This window comes from Rhyacophila brunnea, unplaced genomic scaffold (assembly GCF_057557595.1).
Source record: "Rhyacophila brunnea isolate RB1 unplaced genomic scaffold, BYU_Rbru_1.0 scaffold_6, whole genome shotgun sequence".
Classification (NCBI taxonomy): Eukaryota; Metazoa; Arthropoda; class Insecta; order Trichoptera; family Rhyacophilidae; genus Rhyacophila; species Rhyacophila brunnea.
Window position 1 is genome coordinate 12,096,865 of NW_028233276.1, and position 23,427 is coordinate 12,120,291.

The 23,427-nt window shown below is 34.7% G+C and overlaps 2 protein-coding genes across 10 annotated transcripts in view; one reads left to right on the plus strand and one right to left on the minus strand.

Annotated features, from left to right (window-relative positions):
- The window catches only part of Dys (Dystrophin), a 1,414,635-nt gene that overhangs the window by 773,227 nt on the left and 617,981 nt on the right, over positions 1-23,427 (minus strand). For all 9 annotated transcript variants that reach the window (XM_085956687.1, XM_085956682.1, XM_085956685.1 and 6 more), the window contains one exon: positions 6,345-6,556. In XM_085956687.1, coding sequence (XP_085812813.1) covers positions 6,345-6,556 — 212 coding nt within the window. The remainder of the gene's footprint in view (positions 1-6,344; positions 6,557-23,427) is intronic.
- Positions 10,493-12,237, plus strand: LOC147065210 (uncharacterized). The gene has a single exon (XM_085956915.1). It carries the CDS (start codon positions 10,493-10,495, stop codon positions 11,207-11,209), a length of 717 nt encoding a protein of 238 aa, XP_085813041.1. The 3' UTR covers positions 11,210-12,237.

A 23,427-nucleotide genomic window follows, 5' to 3' on the forward strand; every position in this document is an offset into this window, starting at 1 on the left:
CGAAGCCTCATTTGAATACACGTCAATCGGAAATGAAAGAAAACTCGAATTAGGTACCTACTTGTACAGCGCCGAGAGTGAAAACTTGAGTGCCTACGTGCGTCAATCAGGCGCCGTAGAACAAAGACGAGTAGGTACTTGCTTTATTTGCAAATACGTTTATGTCATCATCTAAATCCGATAAAACAACTTCTCCACAATCTCGTCTGTCTGGATCTTCGTCTATCGTAAACATAATGATAATTTCCGAAAAGCACTCAAGTACCTATCAAAAATGCCTTTAAACCTCAGAGTAATAATATATAGAGAGCGCTAATTTTTTGGCAAAATGAAGCCGTGTTTCTTGCGTATAACGCACAGTAGAACCTCGATTTTATTATTATCAACTTATATATGAAACGTTATATCATCGTGTTGTTTCTCAGTACGGCTTCCAAATTTAAACACAACATATTTAACAATACGTTCGACTAAAATAACTAAAAATAATTACCACTAATTTTATATTTATAACAAAAACAATAAATTTCAGCAACACGTGCTCGCAGTTTTTAAATTAATGTAATCAGTAGCCTAATCAATTTTTACCGGCGACAAAAAAAACATTTAATTCAGCCGTAGAAATTATATCTAACTCTAACACATAATGCGGAGAAATAAGCGTGCCGCATGCTTACTCACTCGCACTTATGGTTCGTTTTTGTTCAGCGGGTCAATTCTATACACAAAGCTGCTTTTGGTCCGCTACGGCAGCTAAATAGGGTAGGAAAGTATCGAATTATTAACAGTTATTGTAACAATTACAATAATATCGTTCGTTTTGACAACTGCTTTCGGTTTACGCACTGACGCTCATTCAATATTGGTGTATTTGAAGGTTACAACACACACTATTGCACGTCTATAATGTTTGTTTCATTTTCGTGGGATACTCACACATTCAAAACCCTGCTTCAAAATGTAGTGTTTATTAATCTGTTTTGTGGATAAAACTTATATTTCTATTTCGGTGAAGTATGTAGATTTTTTGAGAAATGTCATTTTTACAGCATGGAATTCAAATTGCATACAATAGAATGGATACCGACTATTTTTTCTTCTTTTAAAAAACCAGGTGATTTTATATTTCTGTAGACGCTCGCTCGAGATAACAAAACTTAGCAAGATTTTCAAAAAAAAGACAACGAAAAATTTTACTACCGTTTTACGAGGTTTTTTATACGACTGCTACATTGTATTTTTTTCTTCTCAAATATGTACATTTATACACAACAAACTATGACATGTACTGGAGAGAATAATATTGAAGTTTTTTTGATCAAAAATATTTCTACAGTGATCTTATTGATTTTTTTTTATATATATATGGTTGGGCCATTTATGTTTCCATTCCACTCCTTATCTCCTCACCCACATCCTAATCCTCAGTGTTATTATTACCAGACAATCAATAAGCAATTACGGGTGATGAGAGACAGTGTCACAAAGAACATTCAGTTGCATCTCGAAAGCGGGCGTGTGCGGGCTTCTAATAGCTTTCCGTCGCTTAAGTGATTGACTCAATAGATACAGACTCATTCAGAATCTATCATCATCATCATCATTCATACACCCTCACATATAATCCATAAAGCTGTATCACAAAGTGCGTGAGTGTACGAACCGGGTGACCCAAAACAACAATAGCGCGCGAGTGACAGTTGTAACCAGACCTCGGAGCCATCAAACATCATCACAAAGGTCAGTGTCTGGCATTCTGTTCCATCGCCCTCACCCCTAGATCCGACTTCCTCATCTTCCCTAAAAATAATTCTTCTTCTTCTTTCTCGGCACTACATCCCGGGGCGGGATTTGGCCTCCTCTACAATTGTCCTCCACACGCTCCTTTCCCTGGCTGCTCCTCTCCAGTCTTCAGCCCTCCCCATCTTTCTCCAGTGCTCTTCGATACAGTCAGCCCACCTCTTCTTTGGTCTGCCCCATGGCCTTTTCCACTGTGGGATCCATTTGGTCATGATTTTTGGCGTCCTGTGCTCAGGCATTCTCTCAACGTGTCCAGCCCACCTTAGTCTTTGGGATCGACAGAATTTCACCACCGTTTCATGTTTTATTAATTCTTCTAACTCGTGGTTCATTTTTATCCTGTAACTTCCATTTTCCAATGTGGGCCCGAAAATTCTCCTGAGGATCTTTCTTTCGAATATGGCCAGTTTATGTTCTTCCCTTTGAGTGAGGCACCATGTCTCACAGCCATAGGTAGCTACTGGTCGAATAACTGTTTTGTAGATAAGCAGTTTGTTATTCTTGCTTAGGATTTTCGAACTCAGTAGACTCTTACAGGCGTAGAAGCACTTATTAGCAGCTATGAGTCGTATGTACACCTCTTCTGTTGTTTTATTGAGTGTGTTTAGGTTAGAGCCCAGGTACGTGAAGCTCTGAACCTCTTTCCATACCTGCTGCTCCACACAGATATTTCGAGGTGGACCCTGCTCTCGCGTGAAAAATAATTACAATCCTCTTAAAAAGCTCAACCAATATATATAATAACAATAGTATATAAATTCAATGGCTGAGTTTACAATAGGTATTATTAAATAATTTCATCACTATTTTCCAGCGAATTCTTCTGTATTTGATTAATTTTGTATTACACTTGAATATATTTTGAAACCTTTTCGTACAGGTAATAAAATAACTATCAATACAAATATAAGGATTGAGGAAGTGGTGATATTCTGATAATTTCAGACTAGGGAATCCAATCCCGGGTTATTTTCGATACCTATGAATCCCGGGATTGATAAACATAATCCCGGGATTTCGGGATTGATTTTTTTATCAATTTTTATGGAAAATATAACAGAAAAAATACTTTTAATACAAAATAACTACATTAGAAATAAACTGAGTTTGAATGAAGTTTGATTTATATCCATGTGTAGATTGCCGATTCATTTTATTTTTTCACATAAATTATTAAAAATGGAAAGATTGGAAAAAAACAATGCTTCGCATTTTTAACAAAGTAATTCCACCATGATATCATACGTTTTACGGCAGTTTCATATTTGGCTGACTAATTAGATTTATGAAGCGGAAAGGCCATACGTACGCCATGATTATTTGCTTTACTATTTTAAATCTCGCTGATCTATTCATTATGTCTTTACTATCAGAAATAGCAATCTCATATTAAATTCACATTATTATTTATATCACAATATTATTTACTCCATTAAACTTGTGTATTTCCAAGATTTAACGTATACAATATTAACAATAAATGTCTTAAATAGTATAAATTATACTAGATTTATTTTTGACCGATTTTATCAATGTTATTTGTAAATATAAAAATTTTATATTAACAATGGAAAAAAAATCCCAATCCCGGGACCAGTCCCGGGATCCCGGGATTGTCAAATTGTAATCCCGAAATCACGGGATCAGAATTTTGGCTCGGGATTGGATTCCCTATTCCAGACACTGGAATGTGACGTTGAGGAATCCGCGGAAGTTAGTTTACTTTCGCGTTCAGTTGTGCCATTAACTACAGGCTGAAAAGGCCATAACGAAAACAGCTGCGGATGAAAAGAAATTTTGCGCGTAGGTAATACAAAAATATAACACTAGATTAATGCTTTTTAGATTAGGACCACTTCTTCCAAGGGCAGACAAACGCATTTGTTTTTTCCTAATATAAAGCGGCGCATGGAGATAACCAGATTGACTCCAGACCATTGGACTTCTCAGTTCTTAACCGGACACGGTGGTTTTGCCTCCAAGCTCTGTCAGCTTGGCCTAATAGAATCTCCGACTTGCTTATGTGGCAAATTGCAGGATGCCGATCACATCCTCTGGGAGTGTCCCCATATGCCGGTTGAAAGAGCTTCGCAAGTCGGTTCGACCCTCAGTTGGACCGGTCGGCCATTGCGACTTGGTATCTACGAGGGAAAATTTCTCAGCTTTTAAAAAGTTTGCGGCATTATACGGTGAGCGAGAAGGTCTTTTCTCATCGAGAATTGACCGTAATACATTATATGGAAGTAGGGATCACGCACATTCTAGTGCACGCCAACCAAGGTCTTGGGAAGTTGCTCCTGGGACATTTTCGGCACAAATTTGAACAGCGCCTATCGTTCGTTACGCCACGGAATACGCCTGCCTAACGGGTGTGGAGACGTGGCGGGTGGTGGAGGGAAAAGCAAGGTGTGGGAAACTTATGTTAAGAATACTGATTTTGCAAGAGACAGTAGAAATTACAAAGCACATATAACAATCATTTGCACAACGCATTAATACTTCTGTCAACAGAGAGGTCGGTAGATACTGAATTTTAAAACACTTTTTTCTTATAAGTGGCTTCATAAAAAGGTGACGTCAGTACGTTAAACTACTAAAGGGATGAAGATCAATGGCAGATTTTCCAAAATATGGTTACGAAGAGTCCTGTAGTTCTTTGGGCATATGAAAAGTTTAGAAATCCTTATTATCAGCGACAGCCTGTCGGGTGCTTACGTATTATTATCCGATAATCTGTACAGTACAGACAATGTTCGCCATAGACCAAAAAAGCTTTGAAAGGTTAAGTTTTACGCAGTGTGCCTGGTAAAAATGGCATAGGGCGAACGCCTGATGAAGTCGAATGACCAGGGAAAGACAGATAGATTTGATAGAGAAGTCATGGGACTTGAAGTGTTCACGTCATGTCTCATTCTCGAACATAATTCTCCTCATTCTTCACGTACAAGTGACTTCCCAATCTATGGCCTTGGGTACTCCCTTATTTCCTCGTATCTCTCTGGCTCGCCCCAGAGCGTTAACAAAGATCGTTGGCTGTATAGAAATGTAACTTTTTAGTCATAACGTCATGAGTCAATCTTGATAAATGCGAATATAAAACGGTGAACCACTGACTTAAGCGTCGGCTAGACGCTCATGTTTTACCATAAGCTTACATGTGAAAACCTGGTTGTATCGGAAAGCCCGTGTGTATGGTCGGGAAGACTGTAGCTCGCGCAAACCAAAAAGCGCTGTATAAGTGTTCCGTATTTTTTGCACAAACTAAACCGCGCAGGCAAGTCGCTGCCGTCTAGCCGGCGCAGTACAGGTAGTCTCTGATTCACGTATTTTAAGTCTGTCGTTCATGAATGACGACGTCTATTCTAGAGTGATCGCAATCCACTATGAGGAAGAATTGTAATCGGAAACATAGAGGGTCCATAATGTCGTTCGGTGGTTTGTCCGAGTGAAGAATGCTACAGGTTTTTGGTACATTCAGTCACGCGGACCGCAAGACTCGATCACAAACATTAAAATCTATTACAAAGAATAACATTTAATTATGCTCCCTAATATTATATACGTAGAATATAACAGTATTTGAAATGTTTAATGGTTCGTTGTTATAGAGCCGAATTAACAAGGGAAAGCAAGAATTTACCCCACGCAAAATTTAAATTAATCCGATGGAGTTAAGCGTCCGTAATACATATTTTACTTCAATGATTCCCGAGAGAATAATTATTATTGAAAGAAGAATGGAATATCAACAGGTGGCGTGTGGATTTACCGGCTTTAAGTTGGTATTGATCACGTTTAAAAGCTAGTCCAATAAAAGGAGAAATTCGTTTTTGTGCTCTGTCATTTTTTTTTCGTGAAAAGCCATTATATAGATTAAAATAAAACAAAATGTGTAGAGCTTGGTTCGAATAATATAACAAAAACTTATACCTGTTTAATACACTCAGTGGGAGACTATCAGATGATTCGTTCAGATCAGACAGTAAAACGCGCTGGATATCCGAAAAAATAAAATTCGATGGATATACATGGCAGTGAAGAACTAAAGACCGAGAAGAGTAAAGGAAGCTAGAGGAGCCCTGCATTCAAATCATATGACTTATTCGTTAAATATTAAAAAATAGTTTATCATAATATAATAAGTACTTATATGTTTTAGGTAACTAATTTCAAAATGAAACAACATATTTATTTATATTTGTATGCATTGCCGTTGTATCTCCCACGTCATCTTTATAATCGTTCTTTATATTTGATTATCATTATACACGATACATTATTTATCACAATACAATACACTAACATATAATAATTTATCCAATAGAGAAGTTTCATATCAATAAATTATACCTACAATCACACGATGGGCAAATCTAAGGAGTAATTGTATCCCATAAAACACTACTTTATTCACAACAATCAAAAGATTTTTCATTAGGATTATGCAAAATGTATGTACCCTACAGAAAAATATATCCACAATCCTTCATATTTTCAGTCTAAAAAATGTTTTCATAATATCGTTAAGAATATATATTATTTACCTTTTGCTCCCTGAGTTGTGACTCCAGAACATCGGCGGTGTGCGCCGGTGGAGCCATCCTCTCAAGCCTGGACTCCATTCTCTGCAGCCATGCATCAGCCTCCTGGCGTTTGGCATCATACCTCTGCGAGTCGCCCAACATTGCATCCAGCTGTGTCTTTCTCTGCATCACTTTGCTGTTGGTTTCTTCCCAATGTTCACGCAGTTTTGTCACTATAAAGAAAGAAAGAAAATTTTCATTAGATATTTCATTAGGAAGAATTCTGTGACTGTGAAGAATTATTTTGATCATGTGATGGAATTTACAACAGTAAAATATTTATTTGGATTGATAAAACAATGCGTTTAATGTTAATTATTTTTAGTAGTGAAAAAGATGACTATTATAAAACGATTTCTGTCAATTCAAACCATTAAAAACTATTTCCATTACATACATACGAAAAGTTTAATATTGTATTCTAGCAATACGGCCAATCTGCGACTCGTGACTGCGACTGCGTGGTGCAGTGCGTAAGGCGCTGGCCTTCCATCCGGGATCTCTGGGTTCGATTCCGGTGAGGACATAATATACTTATGTAATTTTCTCAAAACGTGGGTGTTTGTGATTGTTCAAAAAATACTAACAACCATCTTGTGGTTACCATTAATAATTAAAAAAAGACCAATCTAACGTCGATATTTAGAATTGATTTAATGCCACAGGTTCATGGAGAATTGGTCTCAATGTATGTGCTCAAAAGTTATATGCATCTCCAATTACGGAAAGCTATTAATTACTTAAAAATGATTTTATTTGGGATTTTTTAAATTAATGACAAACAATATTAAACAATTATAAATATAACAGACGCAATGAATGAAGGTATGTCATTTATGACGAATTATATTAACCAGAACGTGACGTAAGTGAGAAAGAAATTTTTTGAAAACTTGTTTTATAAATATATACCTTATGATTTCTATGTTTTTTGATTCAACATCTCAATATCTTTCAGTATATTATTTTATGTGATACGGAGGCACTAATAAAGAATTAAATAATTATCAATAATACAGTATAATATGCACTGTCATATAAAATAAATGACGATATACCTAGTAGTTATATAAATTTTGTTTCATATGTTTGTATAACTTGGTATAAACAACATTGAACGGTCTATTTCAAATTTATCGGGAGGTTTTCATAATGTATTACATTACACCGTGTTTATCTTAGTAAAATTATATATAACGGCAAAACTCCATGCAATTAACATTAAATATTTACAAAACATTTTCGCAAACATCAACACTCGTTAGATACACATATAAATTGTATTCATAGCTCCATGCGTTTAAGTATACACAACAGTTCGCAAATAATTATTATTATTAGTAGACAATTTGCGTAAAAGCACGTTTATTATTGGAGATGAATTTCTCAAAGTAGTTAAATCTTTAGTAACTGTATTACGTTAGTAGAAAATGTTTTTTTAATGTCATATCACAACATTCGTAATTGAATAGTTCATATTACAGTTACGCATTCATTGCATTTAAAATTACAAATATTATTGTAATTTTAATCGTATCGACAATATTACATAATATTTAGATAGTAAGTCATTGCAAAACAGCTATTTTTATGTTATAAAACATAGTAGAGAATTTAATTTGTGACATTTACATAAGCGAGAATTTGGTATAATAGTTATGAGATTAAATTGTTAAACATTGCCAAGGAGATCTATAATATAATTATATTATATAAGGAAGATGCGTTTAATAAACGAATCATCTGGTATCAAATTATTAATATCTGCTATACATGGGGTAGTTTTACTCTTGATACCAATTGATTCAAAGACAGTTAAAAGAATTGAGGCATTTTATAACCAAAACATTCCATTATATAATATGAGTTGCCTAGAGTCATAACTCACATATTGCAAAAATCGAGTTTTGAGATAATCGCAAAAAACAAACAGAGCAGAGTTTTCTGTAATTAGAAGAAAAGTATTGAACTCCCTTGAATATTAATGAGTGAGTGAGTCGATTTACATTTATTTTAATATATATAATACTCCTGAGGCTGTAGACACACACAGCACACTTATGAGAAATAGAGTTCCCTGATTGATTAGAAAGGCCGTGGTAACAAAACTTATGATGATTATTATGATTTTTACATAGTTTAAAGTGACTTTTGATAGGCAACTAATTTTCTTTATATATATTAATACATTTAGATTCACTCATATCATACGTTTATTTAGATTGCCGCGCGGCTTAAGCATCGGCCTGCGTGGGTCCCAGATTCGAATCTTGGTTCTGGCAAGTACACATATTGTTTTTAAATTAGTGTATGAATCAGAGTATGGATCTAATAGGTTGAGCAAGTGGCTGACATCCATAAAAACAAAATCTATCAATACAAACCTCCAGTCTATGGAGGCACAAATTATGATCGTATTAGGATCGGATATGGTCAACAAAATACATATAAATATATTTAACTCAAAATTGAAAAATGTGAGTTATGACTCTAGGCGACTCATATTCTCTAGCATTAGTTAATTTATGAACGAAATGTTGTATATAATGTATAATATAAGATACTTAACGTATGTAATGCTTGAAATCACACTATTTTATAAAAGGTAATATGTATATTGTCGTGGAGGTGGCAGTCTTTCCCCATACCTGTTGTACCTATAATAAATCATCCCTTTCAATAAATTGTTTGTGCTACCAGATACCCTACTCAAAAGTGATAGTATTTTTAAATTATTGGTTATTTTATTGCCTAAAAATGATGTGCAATCCAGATACTGCCAAAGCTTATCAAACCAACCCTTCAACCTGTCAGTCGATTTTGAAAATATTTCGTCTACCTTTTATACATGATCGCAAATGTAATAAGTGGGGGTTGGTGACATTTTCGGGAAACCCAGTAATCGACGGAACTGAAAAAAAGTATTAGAAAGAAACACATGAATTCTCATAGAAAACCTAAACATGAAATATTATAGGCTATTTTGATAGTGTTACATATATGTTTTCGATTATAAGATGTATGAAGTCATAAGATGTCGTATTAACGTCTGGAGAACTGTAATATAATTTGGCAAGGGACACGGGCAATCCAGTGCAAAATATTTATTAGCAAATATCGAAATTTATATACTTACAAATAATTGGTAAATAAATCATTTGAAAATATTATGTATTCAAATTCGATTAACACTCGTATATTAAATTTAATCATCCGTGTTTATATATCGTATTGAGAATTAGAGCGAGTTGATACCAGTGGCGATGGTGGAGGTAGACTGTTAAGACTCGACATAAATAGTACACATAAAACTTTGTCAGGCATTCATACATATTTGTTTTTATTTAACTAAGGGTCGTATGTATGAGATTCCCAAATTCTTTATAAGCTATTTAACCGATTTTCTGATAATCTGACGTCACACGCCATTCAAAATGGCTGCTTAATCTGTCACTTTCAAATGCCAAATGTCAAAGCGCAATATTTCTCATGGAGAGATAAGATGGATTTACGTAAGATTACGATAACATATCTCCGCTAAACGACAGCAAAAATAGGTACCTACTGCTGTATCTGGCATTAAAATATGCAATTGGAAGCATTCTTCAAAATATTATGGTACCTAGTTAATTATTGTAAGATAACTATAATAAACAAGGCACAACTCTCAAATACACTGGATACATCATTAGTGTCATACGGTGTCACTGTCACTCGTGTCACTGCGAGTAGTAGTGTTCGTACCTTTTCGGCCGATTTAATATTATTTATAGTAGTAATCGTGTATGTGTATACATATGTCGTATGCATAAAGACGTATTGTAACAAGATCATTTTAATCGTTAACCTACAATTCAAGATTAATCATCGTTTTTGTGAAATTAAGAAAAGTTCAAAAGTGCTTCAAAGTTATATTACAGTATCAATATCGCGATTTATGTGTCAGTGCTTAGTCAGGCCAAAAGTGCTTAATTGACGTCATTACGCTCATTAACATTTAATTAGTATTTACGAAATAACTGAAAGTGTTGATATTGTTTATCGTGTTTTTATTATCTGTCATAAAATTTAAACTATCTACCAATTTAAAACTTAAAATGAATACAAAAATGGAATTGGTTCAATTGCTCGCATTATTAAAGTCAGCTGTTGACCGAGTGGAAGCTCTTCAGAATGTAATCGCTACTGGATTGTGTGACAAATGCAGCTATCACCTGGAGTCCATTTCCTTGGAGCAGCCATCGACTATTACCACTGCTGTACAGCCAATCTCTCCGGTCAGTCCAGTCCCTGCTGTCCGTTCTAGGACAAAAGTCATTACAAGGTCGAAAACAAAAAAATTAACCATGAGTAAGCCACCTGTCGCTCCCAGCTGTGCGGAAACAGTTAATGTAGTGGCTTTACCGGCCACACCAGCCCCTTTCCAAGACAATTTGTCGCAGTCAGCCGGCACTGATGATAAAATATGGACCACGGTGGAAAGCAGCAAACGTCAAAACAACAAGTTTACCAAAGCAGCTGTTAACATTAGAGGTACCAAATCAGGCACTGCCTCCTGCTCTGGTATCGAGAAGACAAAATTAATTCACGTTTGGTCGCTTCATCCTGATACTACCGTGGAGGCATTGACTAGTTTTTTAAACGACAGTGTAGCTAGTGTGAAAATATCTGTTCATAAACTTCTAACAAAGAAGAATTATGCTTCATTTAAAGTTGTCGTTCCGGAGTCGGATGTAAACAAATTTATGATACCCGATATTTGGCCTGTTAACTCGGTCGTAAGCGAGTGGCAGTGGAAACGGCCTTCTCGTAGTCCGAAACTGTGACGTCCAAATAATATTAATTCATTTCAGAAGCTAGATATCTATTATCAAAACGTTCGGGGTCTTCGAACTAAGTCCGTTGATCTGCGAAATGCTGTTCTAGCATCTGACTTTACAGTCATATGTCTGAGCGAAACTTGGCTCAACGACTCAATGTGTGATTCCGAGCTGTTTGATGAAAGATATCTGGTATTTCGTTGTGACCGTAGATTTGGACAGAGAGGTGGTGGCGTTCTCATTGCTGTACGCTCCGACCGAGTGGACAGTATATCTGTTGTTGACTGTCACTTTGCTGCAGCTATTGACGTCGTTATTATTCGATTACGGTGCAATGGGTCATTTTTCACTGTTTGTTGCGTGTATTTTCCACCGCGATCGTCTCGCGATGCATATAATTCGTTCTTTTCATACTTTGAAAACTTGCCAGTTGAAAATTGCATAACCATCATTGGTGATTTCAATTTGTATTCATCCTCGACAAATATCGATCTGGAGTTTGCTCATTTTTTGTCCTGTATGAATCTCAAGCAGTTTTCAGAGATTAGAAATGTAAAATCGCGAATTTTGGACTTAGTTTTGGCGGATTCAGATTGTTGTGTACCGGTACATGCCTGTGCCGACCCACTTATACCTGAAGATGCATATCACCCCGCGCTCTCAATAGATTTGCCATTAAATTCTTTACGGTTCACAAATAGTCGTATTCAACATCATAATGTTGGAAATGGAGACAGTGAATGTATTGAATCGAAGTTTATTAATAATAATTTGTGGAACTTCTTTAAGGGCGACCTATTGCATATGTATTACGAATTTCAGAATGTTGATTGGGAAATTTTATATTCAATTAGTGACGTCAATGCTGCAGTGAAGGTATTTTACCAATGTATATATAATGTATTTGACAAGTCATTCTTTATAAAAAAATCATCGGGCTCTTCGCGCAGCTACCCAAAATGGTTCAATTTTGATTTAATTAAAAACATTCGACTAAAGCACTTGCATCACAAAAAATGGAAGAAATCGAAGTGTCTCAGCGATTATATTTTATTTTCTAATCTGCGTAAGAGTGTGCATCGTTCCATCGGTGCTGCGTATAAGTCATACATTGATGGTATCGGGGGGAAGTTAGCGTCAGATCCTAAATCATTTTGGAATTACGTTAGAAGTACGCGCGACTCTTCTGCTCAATTATCATCTATGTCTCTGGAAGGGAATGTTTTGAGTGGCTCCCAGTCCATTGCTAACGGTTTCGCTCAATATTTTATGTCTGTATATTCTAAAGCTCCTTCGATATTGCCCACACCTTACCCGGATAGTATTTCATCTTCCTGGCCGGTACTAGATATTGGTCTTCTGGATGAGACTGACATGGTGTATGCTTTCTCTCGACTATATCCAAAATCCTCAGCAGGTCCTGATGGTATCCCCCCTTGGATTTTAAAGGGCTGTCATAAGCTGTTAACTGACCCCCTACTATATTTATTTAATCTCAGCCTAAGTACTTCTGTCTTCCCAGATTGTTGGAGCCTAACCCGTATTCGTCCGGTGCACAAAAAAGGCTCGCGCTCTGAAATAATAAATTTTCGCCCGGTGGCTGTTCTATCTGCACCAGCTAAGTTATTTGAGTCTATTTTGCATAGGTATATTTATAAACATGTAGACGGTCAACTGACTGACGCTCAGCATGGATTTCGATCAGCTCGGTCAACAGTTACAAACCTTATGACGTATACTGAGTACATATCTCATTCGATGAACGTAAATTGTCAAGTGGACGCAATTTATACAGATATGTCAAAGGCTTTTGATCGGGTAGATCATGATATTCTCATTAACAAATTAAGTGCAGTAGGTGGATCTATAAATTTTATCAACTTTTTCAAATCTTACTTTTCGCATCGCTGTCAATATGTGGAGTATGCAAGGTGTAGATCCGACGTCTTTCAAACTTATTCAGGTGTTCCCCAAGGATCAAATCTTGGTCCAATTATGTTTCTTATATTCATCAATGACATTGTCAATGTTATAAATGGAATCCAGTTTTTACTCTTTGCAGACGATTTAAAATTATATGCGTCAATTCACAGTGAATTAGATTGTCACATATTACAAAATAATCTCAACTCAATTGAAATTTGGGCGAAAAAAAATAAACTCGAATTTAATACTGATAAATGTGTGTGTATTAGCTTTTCGAAATCAAGATCTCCAATTATTTTCAACTACAATATGTCAAATAGATTACTGAACCGTCAATCAGAAATTAAAGACCTTGGCATATTGTTTGACTCACGTTTATCATTTCGCTCGCACATCACTTCTACGGCATTGCGTGCGAGCAAGCTTCTAGGATTCGTCATGAGACAAGCCAAGTCATTCAAGAATCCAACTGTTTTACGTACACTCTATGTGTCGTTAGTACGGAGTATTCTTGAGTATGGCTCCATCATCTGGAGTCCTTATGAAGTTTCCTATAAGCTTGTTTTAGAGCGTGTTCAGAAAAAATTTCTTCGTCATCTCTATTTTAAAGTTTATAATTATTTTCCTTTTGACACCTTCTCAAACGAGTATTTTCCGACTAACTTTCTTCAAGGCATGCTCGCCTTTCATTCTCTTGAAGCTCGTAGGTCACTTCTGCTCTTAAAGCATTTTTCCCTGCTCTCACGTGGTATCATTTTCAATCCCGATATTCTAGAAAATTTAAATTTTTACACACCCGTCAATTACATGCGTGGTCGCAGCCATGACCTATTTTGGGTGAAAGCTGTTTCCTCATGTCAGGCTCACCAGGCACCAATAGCGAGGGCTGTGCGGTTGGTCAATGCACTCCCTAGAGATGTAGATATTTTTGGCGATCCATTATATATTCTGTTTTTTAAATTCTATTTTATTGTTTAATTTGTATTTTTTGAATCATTGTTGTTTTCTTAAATTTTATTTCTTTTGTATAAAACTATTTTTGCTTTCTTTTTTTCCTCCACTTTGTTTTTTCTGATTTTCCTAACTGATTACTTGTAATTTTTATTCTAAATGTCATGTTGTGAACGTCCTGAATTAATAATTTGTTGTGTACTCAACGTGTCTTTTTCAAATAAATAAATAAATAAATAAATAATATTATACAGAGATCATAACATATTATTATCGAAATCCATTTGCATTTCTGTCATTTATTCTTATTCTGTTTTGACATCTCATAATTGAAGTGAAGTTAGATAATAATATGTATGTATTCAGTATTGCCACTAAATGGAAATATTTACTGGCAATACTTTATCCTTCGTACAGTAGAATTATAAAATAAATGTGATAAAATAAGTGGTAAATTATTTAAAGTTCATAATAATTATTCATGTATAATTATTAAATTTATATGGTACCGTTCGCACACTTTCAGACACATTTACAATTTCAAAATTTTGAATTATTGATCGGGGAATAAAATTTTATAAGATTGCCATTATACGAACACCATGACACATGATGACGTCATATTAAACAACGAATTACGTTTGTACTCATGCATACAAACGTGCAGTATATAGCCTATGAGGTTTTTGGGAATCTCATGCATACGACCCTAGGACTACAATTTACAGATGGTGATGGTCAGTTTATAAAATTTTCGTATGTTGATAAATATAGTTGATAGTATACTATAAATTTGGCGAGACTTGAAAAATATACTGTGAAGTGTTCCATTTAATGGCAGAATAAAAAATACCGCGGCATGCCCATTCAATACAGTATGCAAGAGCCGCACAACACGTTAGGGGAAAAATCACCCACGTGGCGCGAATAAGCTAGTGTTTTCGGCGGCCGAAGCGGAAAGCGGAAGTCTAGACTGCATAAAGATTTTCGTGAAAAGCGCGCCAAAGTTCACACAGCGTGCGCGACCGCCGGAAGTTCGGCAGTTTTGGGAAACAAACGCGTCGCGGTGCCAGAGTTGTAAAACTGCAATAGCGTGAAGTTGGCCGTCGAGATTTCGTGCGGTGCAATTAACGGGAAAATAATATTAGGTATGCAAGAGTTTTAAGTAATTATTACAGTTAACATTCTTACACTAAAAATACAAAAAAAATGGCTTTTCAGATAATTGTGTTTGAGAGTATATAGAATAATAATTGTTAACATTTAAACATATGTAGGTATATTGAATACAATAAAGTAATATATATCTAAAGTTAGATAGATATTACATTCCTTCATTCATTCATTATTCACGAACGTGTAGGACTCTGTAGTTCCTAAAGTTTTATTTACTAAATACAGAACATAAACCAGCGCAGCTATTCTATACACATAACTGCTTTCGGCCGCTACGGCAGCTATCTAGGGTAGTTTTGTATCGAAGTATTAGCTCTTATTGTAACAATTACAATGTAATATTCTAATTGTTATGTAATTGTTACAATAAGTGCTAATACTTCGATACAAACCTACCCCAGCGCATCTATTCTATACATAAGACTGATATATGCAGCTATCGAGGGTAGTTTTTCATATGTTTGTATAGAAGTATTATGGTTGTTACAATAAGTTAGCCGTCTAAACAGTCAAAACTGTATCTCTCTCGAAAATTTAGCACACCCAAGAAAGATGCTGGTAAAACATACCACTTATCGTAACAAATACAACTAACTTATTGTAATTGTCACAATAAGTGCTAATACTTCGATAAAAAAAACTACCGTCGATAGGTGCCGATAGCGGCCGATAGCAGTCTTGTGTATAGAATAGATGCGCATATAGCTGCAGTAGCGGCCGAAAGCAGTCTTATGTATAGAATCGCTGATGCGCAGGTTTTACTAAAATTAATTTAGTATAGATACTCGTAGGACTAAGTTGATCGTTTTCAGATTATAAATAGGGAACACACTGTCATCAATATTCCCTTGTTCCCTTCCAATTATCGACGTAATATTTTTCCCCGAGAAGCGAAGGAGTAAGGGAGAATTCAGGAACACAGGAATAATGGGAAATGCGTTAACTCCTGGGTGTGGTATTAACAAGGTGTAATTTTGAAGTGTGGAGAAACACGGGATAAACTTAAATACATGTTAAAGAATACGTTATTTTCAATAGTTACGTAGTATGTATCGAGATATGCATTAAAGATTGCCACGTAGCCGAAACACGCATTCAATATTAGTTATATTTAAAGACATTCCGTAGGCTTTTATATTTTAAGCATTTTATGGTCGTAAACAAAATTCGGCCTTAATATCTTTGTCTATGGTGACCATCTTATGTATCGGTTCTATAGGAGAAACAAACATTTATTTTTCAGATACTCTAACCAAGCTAAAGTGAATTTCCAAGTATTATAATATGAGTAAATTTTTACAAATCTCTAAATTCATACAGACAGCTTGTATTTTTTTTAAATAATAATACATACTATAAAAAAATGGTGAAAAAAAATTAAAAAGAGAATGAATTTCAAGTTGTTTTAATCAATACAATCCAAGCCTTTGCTTCGGCACATTGCATAAGTTATATCAAACTAGTTACATACTTATAATTATCATATATATTGAACAGCGGTATATACAATACTAGGTACGCGGAACCGTTATGTATAGTTAACGTTACGGTTACATGTAATACCGTTATATTGTTATTCAAGTGGTTTATTCAATTATTAATGATAATACAACCATATTTACCCTATAATATACAAATATAAACTGAAATCTGCAACGTTATGTTAAATTTTTCTAACACACTCAATTTTCATCTACTTCTGGTATAAGCAGAGACATAAAATTTTGTACACAAGTGTTAATATTATAGTGACGATATATTCTATTACAATTTGGGAGCAATCAAGTATTCCAAAGACGGAAAACAATTAAATTGTCGTTAATGAAGCCATCGACGTGAAGCCTTAACTAAAAGAATTCTGATAAACGATTTACGTGGTAAAAAAATATGTGTCATCGATCTGATTTTTAAGATAATGCAACTTAACATTGCATTAATGTGTGTCGTTGTTTTAAGCGTAATATATCTAAAAAGGGGTAGATACACTGACGGGAAGTAATCGGGGGGAGAATATCTACAAGTAACACATATTATCATATCGTCACTGTCAAGCCAATTGGCGTTAACTTCAAATATGAAAAAAACTATGGGCATTGGATTTACTTATCATTTTATATATATATACTAGCTGACCCAGCAAACGTTGTCCTGCCATATAAATTATTTCTAGTGAATATTTTGGTTGTTAAATAAAAAATAACGAATGTATCGTGTGTGGGGATAGGATCTATGACAGAAAGAGGAATAGAGTGCTGTAGACGATGACCGCCGATAAAAACAAAAAAACATCAACCATTCATTTTCTCAATTCAAAATGAGTAATGATGTTCATAATGAATGAATTACCTGTGCCAGGATCTTGTTGTTTACTGTTTATGCAATATCCGTCTTGTCCCTTCCAGAAAATTAACGGATATTGGAGAGCGTCGTATGAACGGTGTGTGTCAGCGATGAACTCCAAATTATTGTTTCTTCTTCGAATCACGATTTCTCGCGTCAATGTGCGGTCGCCAACCATGATTCCAGCAATGTCGTCAACAACAGTCGCATTGAATCGACGTACGTGCTCTCCAGCTGGTGTTTTATCAGGATTGATGACAATAGCGTGATTGTCACTTTGCAATTCGTGCATGTGCGCTTTGAAGAATTTCAATAATTCATTGTGCTCATTCAACAGGGCGTCCAGTTCGCCGACGATGCGCCTGGCTTTAGGCGAATTGAGGCTATTGTAGCCGCAACGTGCATCCACATGATTGATGTCCTCACCGCCGCGCCCATGAAGTAGATTTGTAAAAATGTATGTGGTTCGTTTGGCATTGGCAGCAATGAGCCTACTTTGTGGTAAACCTACTTGGCCTTTGATTTTGAACGTAGAATGGAATTGTTGACCATTTGCCGCTGTATTGTGAACTGTTTCTGTTGCTCCAGACGAAGTCATTTGGAAGCATGAATTGAATGTGCGAATGGACTTCAGGAACAGGTTTGAATCTGGAACCGTGCCGATGAGCAAGCCGTTCAATGGTTTTGGTGATATCTCAATTTCTGGTAGTTGCACTTTTCCTGATGCGCAACACATCCCGGCTGACTCATGTTTGAATTTGAGCGCATGACAATGGGGACATTCTTTGTCCATAGCACCAATCAGCACTTTTGGATGAGCGGAATATTCAATATCTGGCTCGTACTCGAATGCGAGATGAAGGAACGAAGCGGATGTAAATGTTCGATGTACTTGTTGGCGTTGTCGGTCATTTGCTTTGCGTGTGTTAACTACGAACCGGCGCGCTTGGCTCCGTTCCAATTGTCGTTGTTTATTTCGTTCAGCTCGTGCCTCTTGTGATTGAAATGCACGCAATTGCGACATGCCTACACGCACGATTTTTTTATCTTGTTGGATTTTTTCGTCTGTTCTTTCTGCTCTAATATTTCGCATGTTTGTTGCTTTATTCGTTCGACGGCCCAAATGGCCCCCCTTGCGTGTTGCTGGCATTGTGCACTGTAATACACGCACCTAAAAATAGATAAATTAAAATAAATCGTACAAAATTTTGCACGCACTGCGTTGTGATATGCCGAATGAAATGTCAAAATGACGCGACGCTTCTCTTGAATTCTTCTCGGACGTAGCGCCATCTGTCATTCAACAACATAAATAATTTCGTACTGTTTGAAATACGAACGACGGTTAAATTTGTTCATACAAAAATAATAAAATCGCGATTAAAAAATAGGAGGGTGGGGTTAGGAGGGTGAAAATTTGGGAGTATAAGTATTTTTTATGCCAAATAATAAAAAAAATACAAAAAAAAATTTGTCAAAAAAATTAAAGAAATTTTTTTTGGATAGAGATACCCTAATCACCTAGCGGTATGAAATATACTTGTTGACCTATTCTCATACCTAAAAAATATACATAAAAAAAATCATAAAAATCGGTCGAGCTATTTCGGAGGAGTTCGACCACAAACATCGTGACACGAAATTTTTATATATATAGAGATATTATTTTATTAAAAAATGAGAATTTTCTTTTATTGACACACCAGTGGCTTACGTTTAGAGGGTTATAGCATTAGGCTGGAATATTTTTTGTCAGCAAATGGCTTAAAAATAGTTTTGAATTTTATTTGATATGAAATATTTGTTTGGGATTTATGACACTTGGCCAGTTCGTGTAAGAGTATGCAATAAGTCAATTGCCATCAAAATGTCACTTCGGTGAATAGTGAGGGTTACGATAATTGTCCTGTACAGTGAAAATATAATTTGATGATAGATTCAGATAAATTTATAATAATGATAGTTTAATCTAACTTAGTTTCAATATATTGCGATTTATTCTTCTAAATAAAAAAGAAATATTAGCTGCATAGAACAGCTAAAAATATCGATCAAAAAACATATTATAAAGCTAATAAGGACGAAAAGCAAATATACCAATACTACATTCCCGTAAAACTACAACAACATAAACGAAGTTAGTCCTTTTACATTCAGGGTAGTGCGTTAAATGTGGCTTTAGCAACCTGCTGGCGAAGTACAGTGAGAAACACTAGAATAATCGCAAGCTTTGTATGCAGTTTCAGTTGGATTCTACAATTATTATGCTAATACCAACTGAAATTTGCAATTCTATATGGTATGGTTTCTACTTGACGATCGAGGCATAGTAGTGAATATTAAATTGTTAAAAGCGCTTGGTGAAATGATGATGTATCACGTGGGTACCCTACTGTGACTGTGAAAATTAAATTACGGTCCACAAGTTAAAACTATGTCCAAGGGTATATTAGTATCGGCGGGTATTTATTATAGCTATCTTTAAAGACACCCCGAATCTACTATTGAAGTTTATTTAAGTAATTTGGCACGTAAACTACTCAACGTGATGCCAATTTAAAAGCCAGCTGAGAAAAATTGGGTATTGTCGACTTGAATTCGGGCAGGGCCTATGACACCCTCTTGTACAAACCCTAATAAATTAATTGTATTGCAAGGCAGCGGTGATTTGGATAGATATTTTATTGTATGCATTAGGAAATGAAAACTGTTTTCTCCAAACTGCAATTTATAGTGGGTTTGTTTGCAGCTGTAGTTAGAAAAAATGTCACATATTATCTTGCAGGATTAAGATTTGAATTTAATTTATATTTATATCCTAAGTTATATTTATTTATTTATTTAGAAAAACAGTATTATGACATTACAGCGATTGACCAATGCGCCATAATACATATTAAATACAAATTATAAAAATGAAATAATTACAAATAACAACCAATACAAGAAAGTAGAAAAGAAAGTATGTGCTTATGTAGATATTAAAGTGAACGTCCGCAAACATGATATAGGTAATAAAAAAAATCATCCTTCACGGTGCCATCAAATAAGTTATTTGCACGATCATGGCCCCCACATCCTGAAGCGGGCCCTCAGGCTAGGATCTTTGGCGGGCCCCCATACCTATCGTTAAGGATAAAGGCAGTGTGATGATCTACAGTAGCGTTTTCCAAATGGTGTACGCGGTAAAATTAATATATTTAGTGTTTTTTCTTGTATATTTTAATACATCCATTTGAATTATGGAATTGTCGGGTATCGATACACAATTAAAAATTGCGTCGTCCAACCACCTAATTTTAAATAATAACATTATTGAAGGAAAACAGCACCGCAGGCTATTTTATTTTACTATTATTTAACGATTTCAATAAATAAATACTAAAATAATTAAAGAATCCATTTGTTTTTTTAAATAGAAATAATAATCTTACAATAAATATGATTCCTTTTTCATAAGCAATCTATACGCGATTGGAAACACAATTTTCAAGGTAGACACGTAAAATTTTGCCATTATAAAATTCTATTTTACGATATAAAATTGGGTACGGTACAAAATTGACAACACATAAAAAAAATCCCTCGAAAAATGGAAAGAAGCTTTTGCGAAACCTGCAGGGGCAATCACAGTCGCCCGGAGCTTTTTAACTTCCGGTAGTGGAAGTAGCACGTGGAGCGAGCGACAATTAGATTGCATTCGACCGGTTGTTACGGTGGCAGGAGGTAAAGGGAAGAGGGTGAGAAAATAGAGCCTTCGGTGTCGGGCTGAACTAACGGTACATGTTCCGCATATGTATACAATATACGAGTATGTCATAAGTGGACACATATGAAACTCTCAAACACGGTTTATGTAGTGTACCCGATGCATACTAAATAATATAATTTTGTTATAATGAAGACAGATATTTGCATCGTAACAGTGTGAAATTAGTATAATTTCAATTGATCCACATTAAGTATCATAGAAATAAGCAGATCTCTTATCATATTAATGTTAACATTATTTGATGATAGCTATCAAGTTTTTAATCATATACTTAGTCTAATTGAGAAATTATATACGTTTGAACATTTATATTAGTACATATTAATTTGGTGAATTGTACAGTTTTTCAATGTTAAGATTAGATTACATTAATGATATTCTCTTATGTACTTATGATTAAATAATGTAACTTAAAGTTTAGAAATGATCAATTTGACATATTTTTTTTCAGACTTATACGCGCTGTACGTAAATAAGAACTTTACTCTACTATTCTTGTTATTATTTACATGTATATCCCTGATAACTATCTTAAAAATCAAGAGCATCACTTGTTTGTTTTCCCAAGATGCTTAACTTGCGTGCCATTGGTAATTACATTTGATAGGGTAATAAATGTGTCTAATCAAATCGTTTTAGATATTGATATATTCTACTTACGTGAGGACAAGTTTAGGTAAACGTTGTTTTATATGTTTTGAAAATAGGGTCTAATTACGTTTTTACTCATATTACTTAAATATATTTAAAGAGTGATTTGTTTGAATTTGCAATTTATCGTGTTTATTTTATTATGTGAAAAAGGAAAAAAATACTTACAAAATAATTAATTCTAAGCAGTCAAAATAAAGAATCATTTACATTGGCGGTGATTCATTTTAATATATTATTATTACTTTATCGTGCCTTCAATAGATCTCCAGTGGGTCTATTCTATACCTATCGACCGCTAAAGTGATAAAGTGATAAATATTATAAAACTGAGGGTAGGTTTGTATCAAAATATTAGCACTTATTGTAACAATCACACGAAGTTGGTTTTTATTGTTGCAATAAGTGCTATATTTTAACAGCACCTATCTTACTGCTGTTAAAATAAAGCACTTATTGCAACAATAAAAACCAACTTCGTGTAATTGTTACAATAAGTGCTAATATTTTGATACAAACCTACCCTAAGTTTGATACTATTTATCACTTTAGCGTTCGATAAGTATAGAATAGACCCACATATGCGTATAATAATAATCAATATTAATTAATTCTCGGCTAATAACCAAAACAATGATGAACAACCGCTATGCTATAAGCCTATAAGCTATAAGATATATTCACATATTATGTAGTTATTTATGTTGGGTATTTTATTGGTTATTTATTATACTTTATTATAGTGTGTGTATTTTTATAGTAAACAGGCGTCAATAGCGATATTTCTCTTGAGATTAACTGTTATAAATAAGTCAAAACGTAAGAATACGACAAAACATTATTATTGCACGATGATTAAGTATTTAACTGTTTTTCTCTCTCGATAAATAAGATGTCAGGTATATAAATAAAATGTATATAATATAGTATATAGTCTATTTATTAATATTATTATGACATACAATATAAATATTAGTTTTGAATATATTTTTGAATTGAATTACAAAATTGTCCCCTTTGCGAACATCATAGCGCGATTACGTAGTCGAATGACATTCGCCAAACTTTGTTCGCTTGTTTCATCGAAAACTTTAGAATTAACAAAAAGTTTACTGAAAACTCTATAAGTAAGCTTTCACTTGAAAAAGTAATCATTACAATCAAAAGTAGTCCCAGCGGAAAATTGACGATAGAAATTACATTTAGTTTAGATTTAAAAATAACAGCAAATAAATATTTAAAAGAGCGTAAGCTGATATAGAGGGTAAGAACAGGACACACAATGGGTAAAAGATTTATGGGAAGAAGCGATTCGCAGCTCTGCGATGAATGTGATATTTTGGAAGACATTGTACATAACATAGCAGTACAATGTCGTAAATATGAACGATACAGATTACAGCTGCGA

Excerpts from the sequence above, each read along its gene's own strand:
- LOC147065210 (XM_085956915.1), top strand. The coding sequence starts at position 10,493 with ATGGAATTGGTTCAATTGCTCGCATTATTAAAGTCAGCTGTTGACCGA.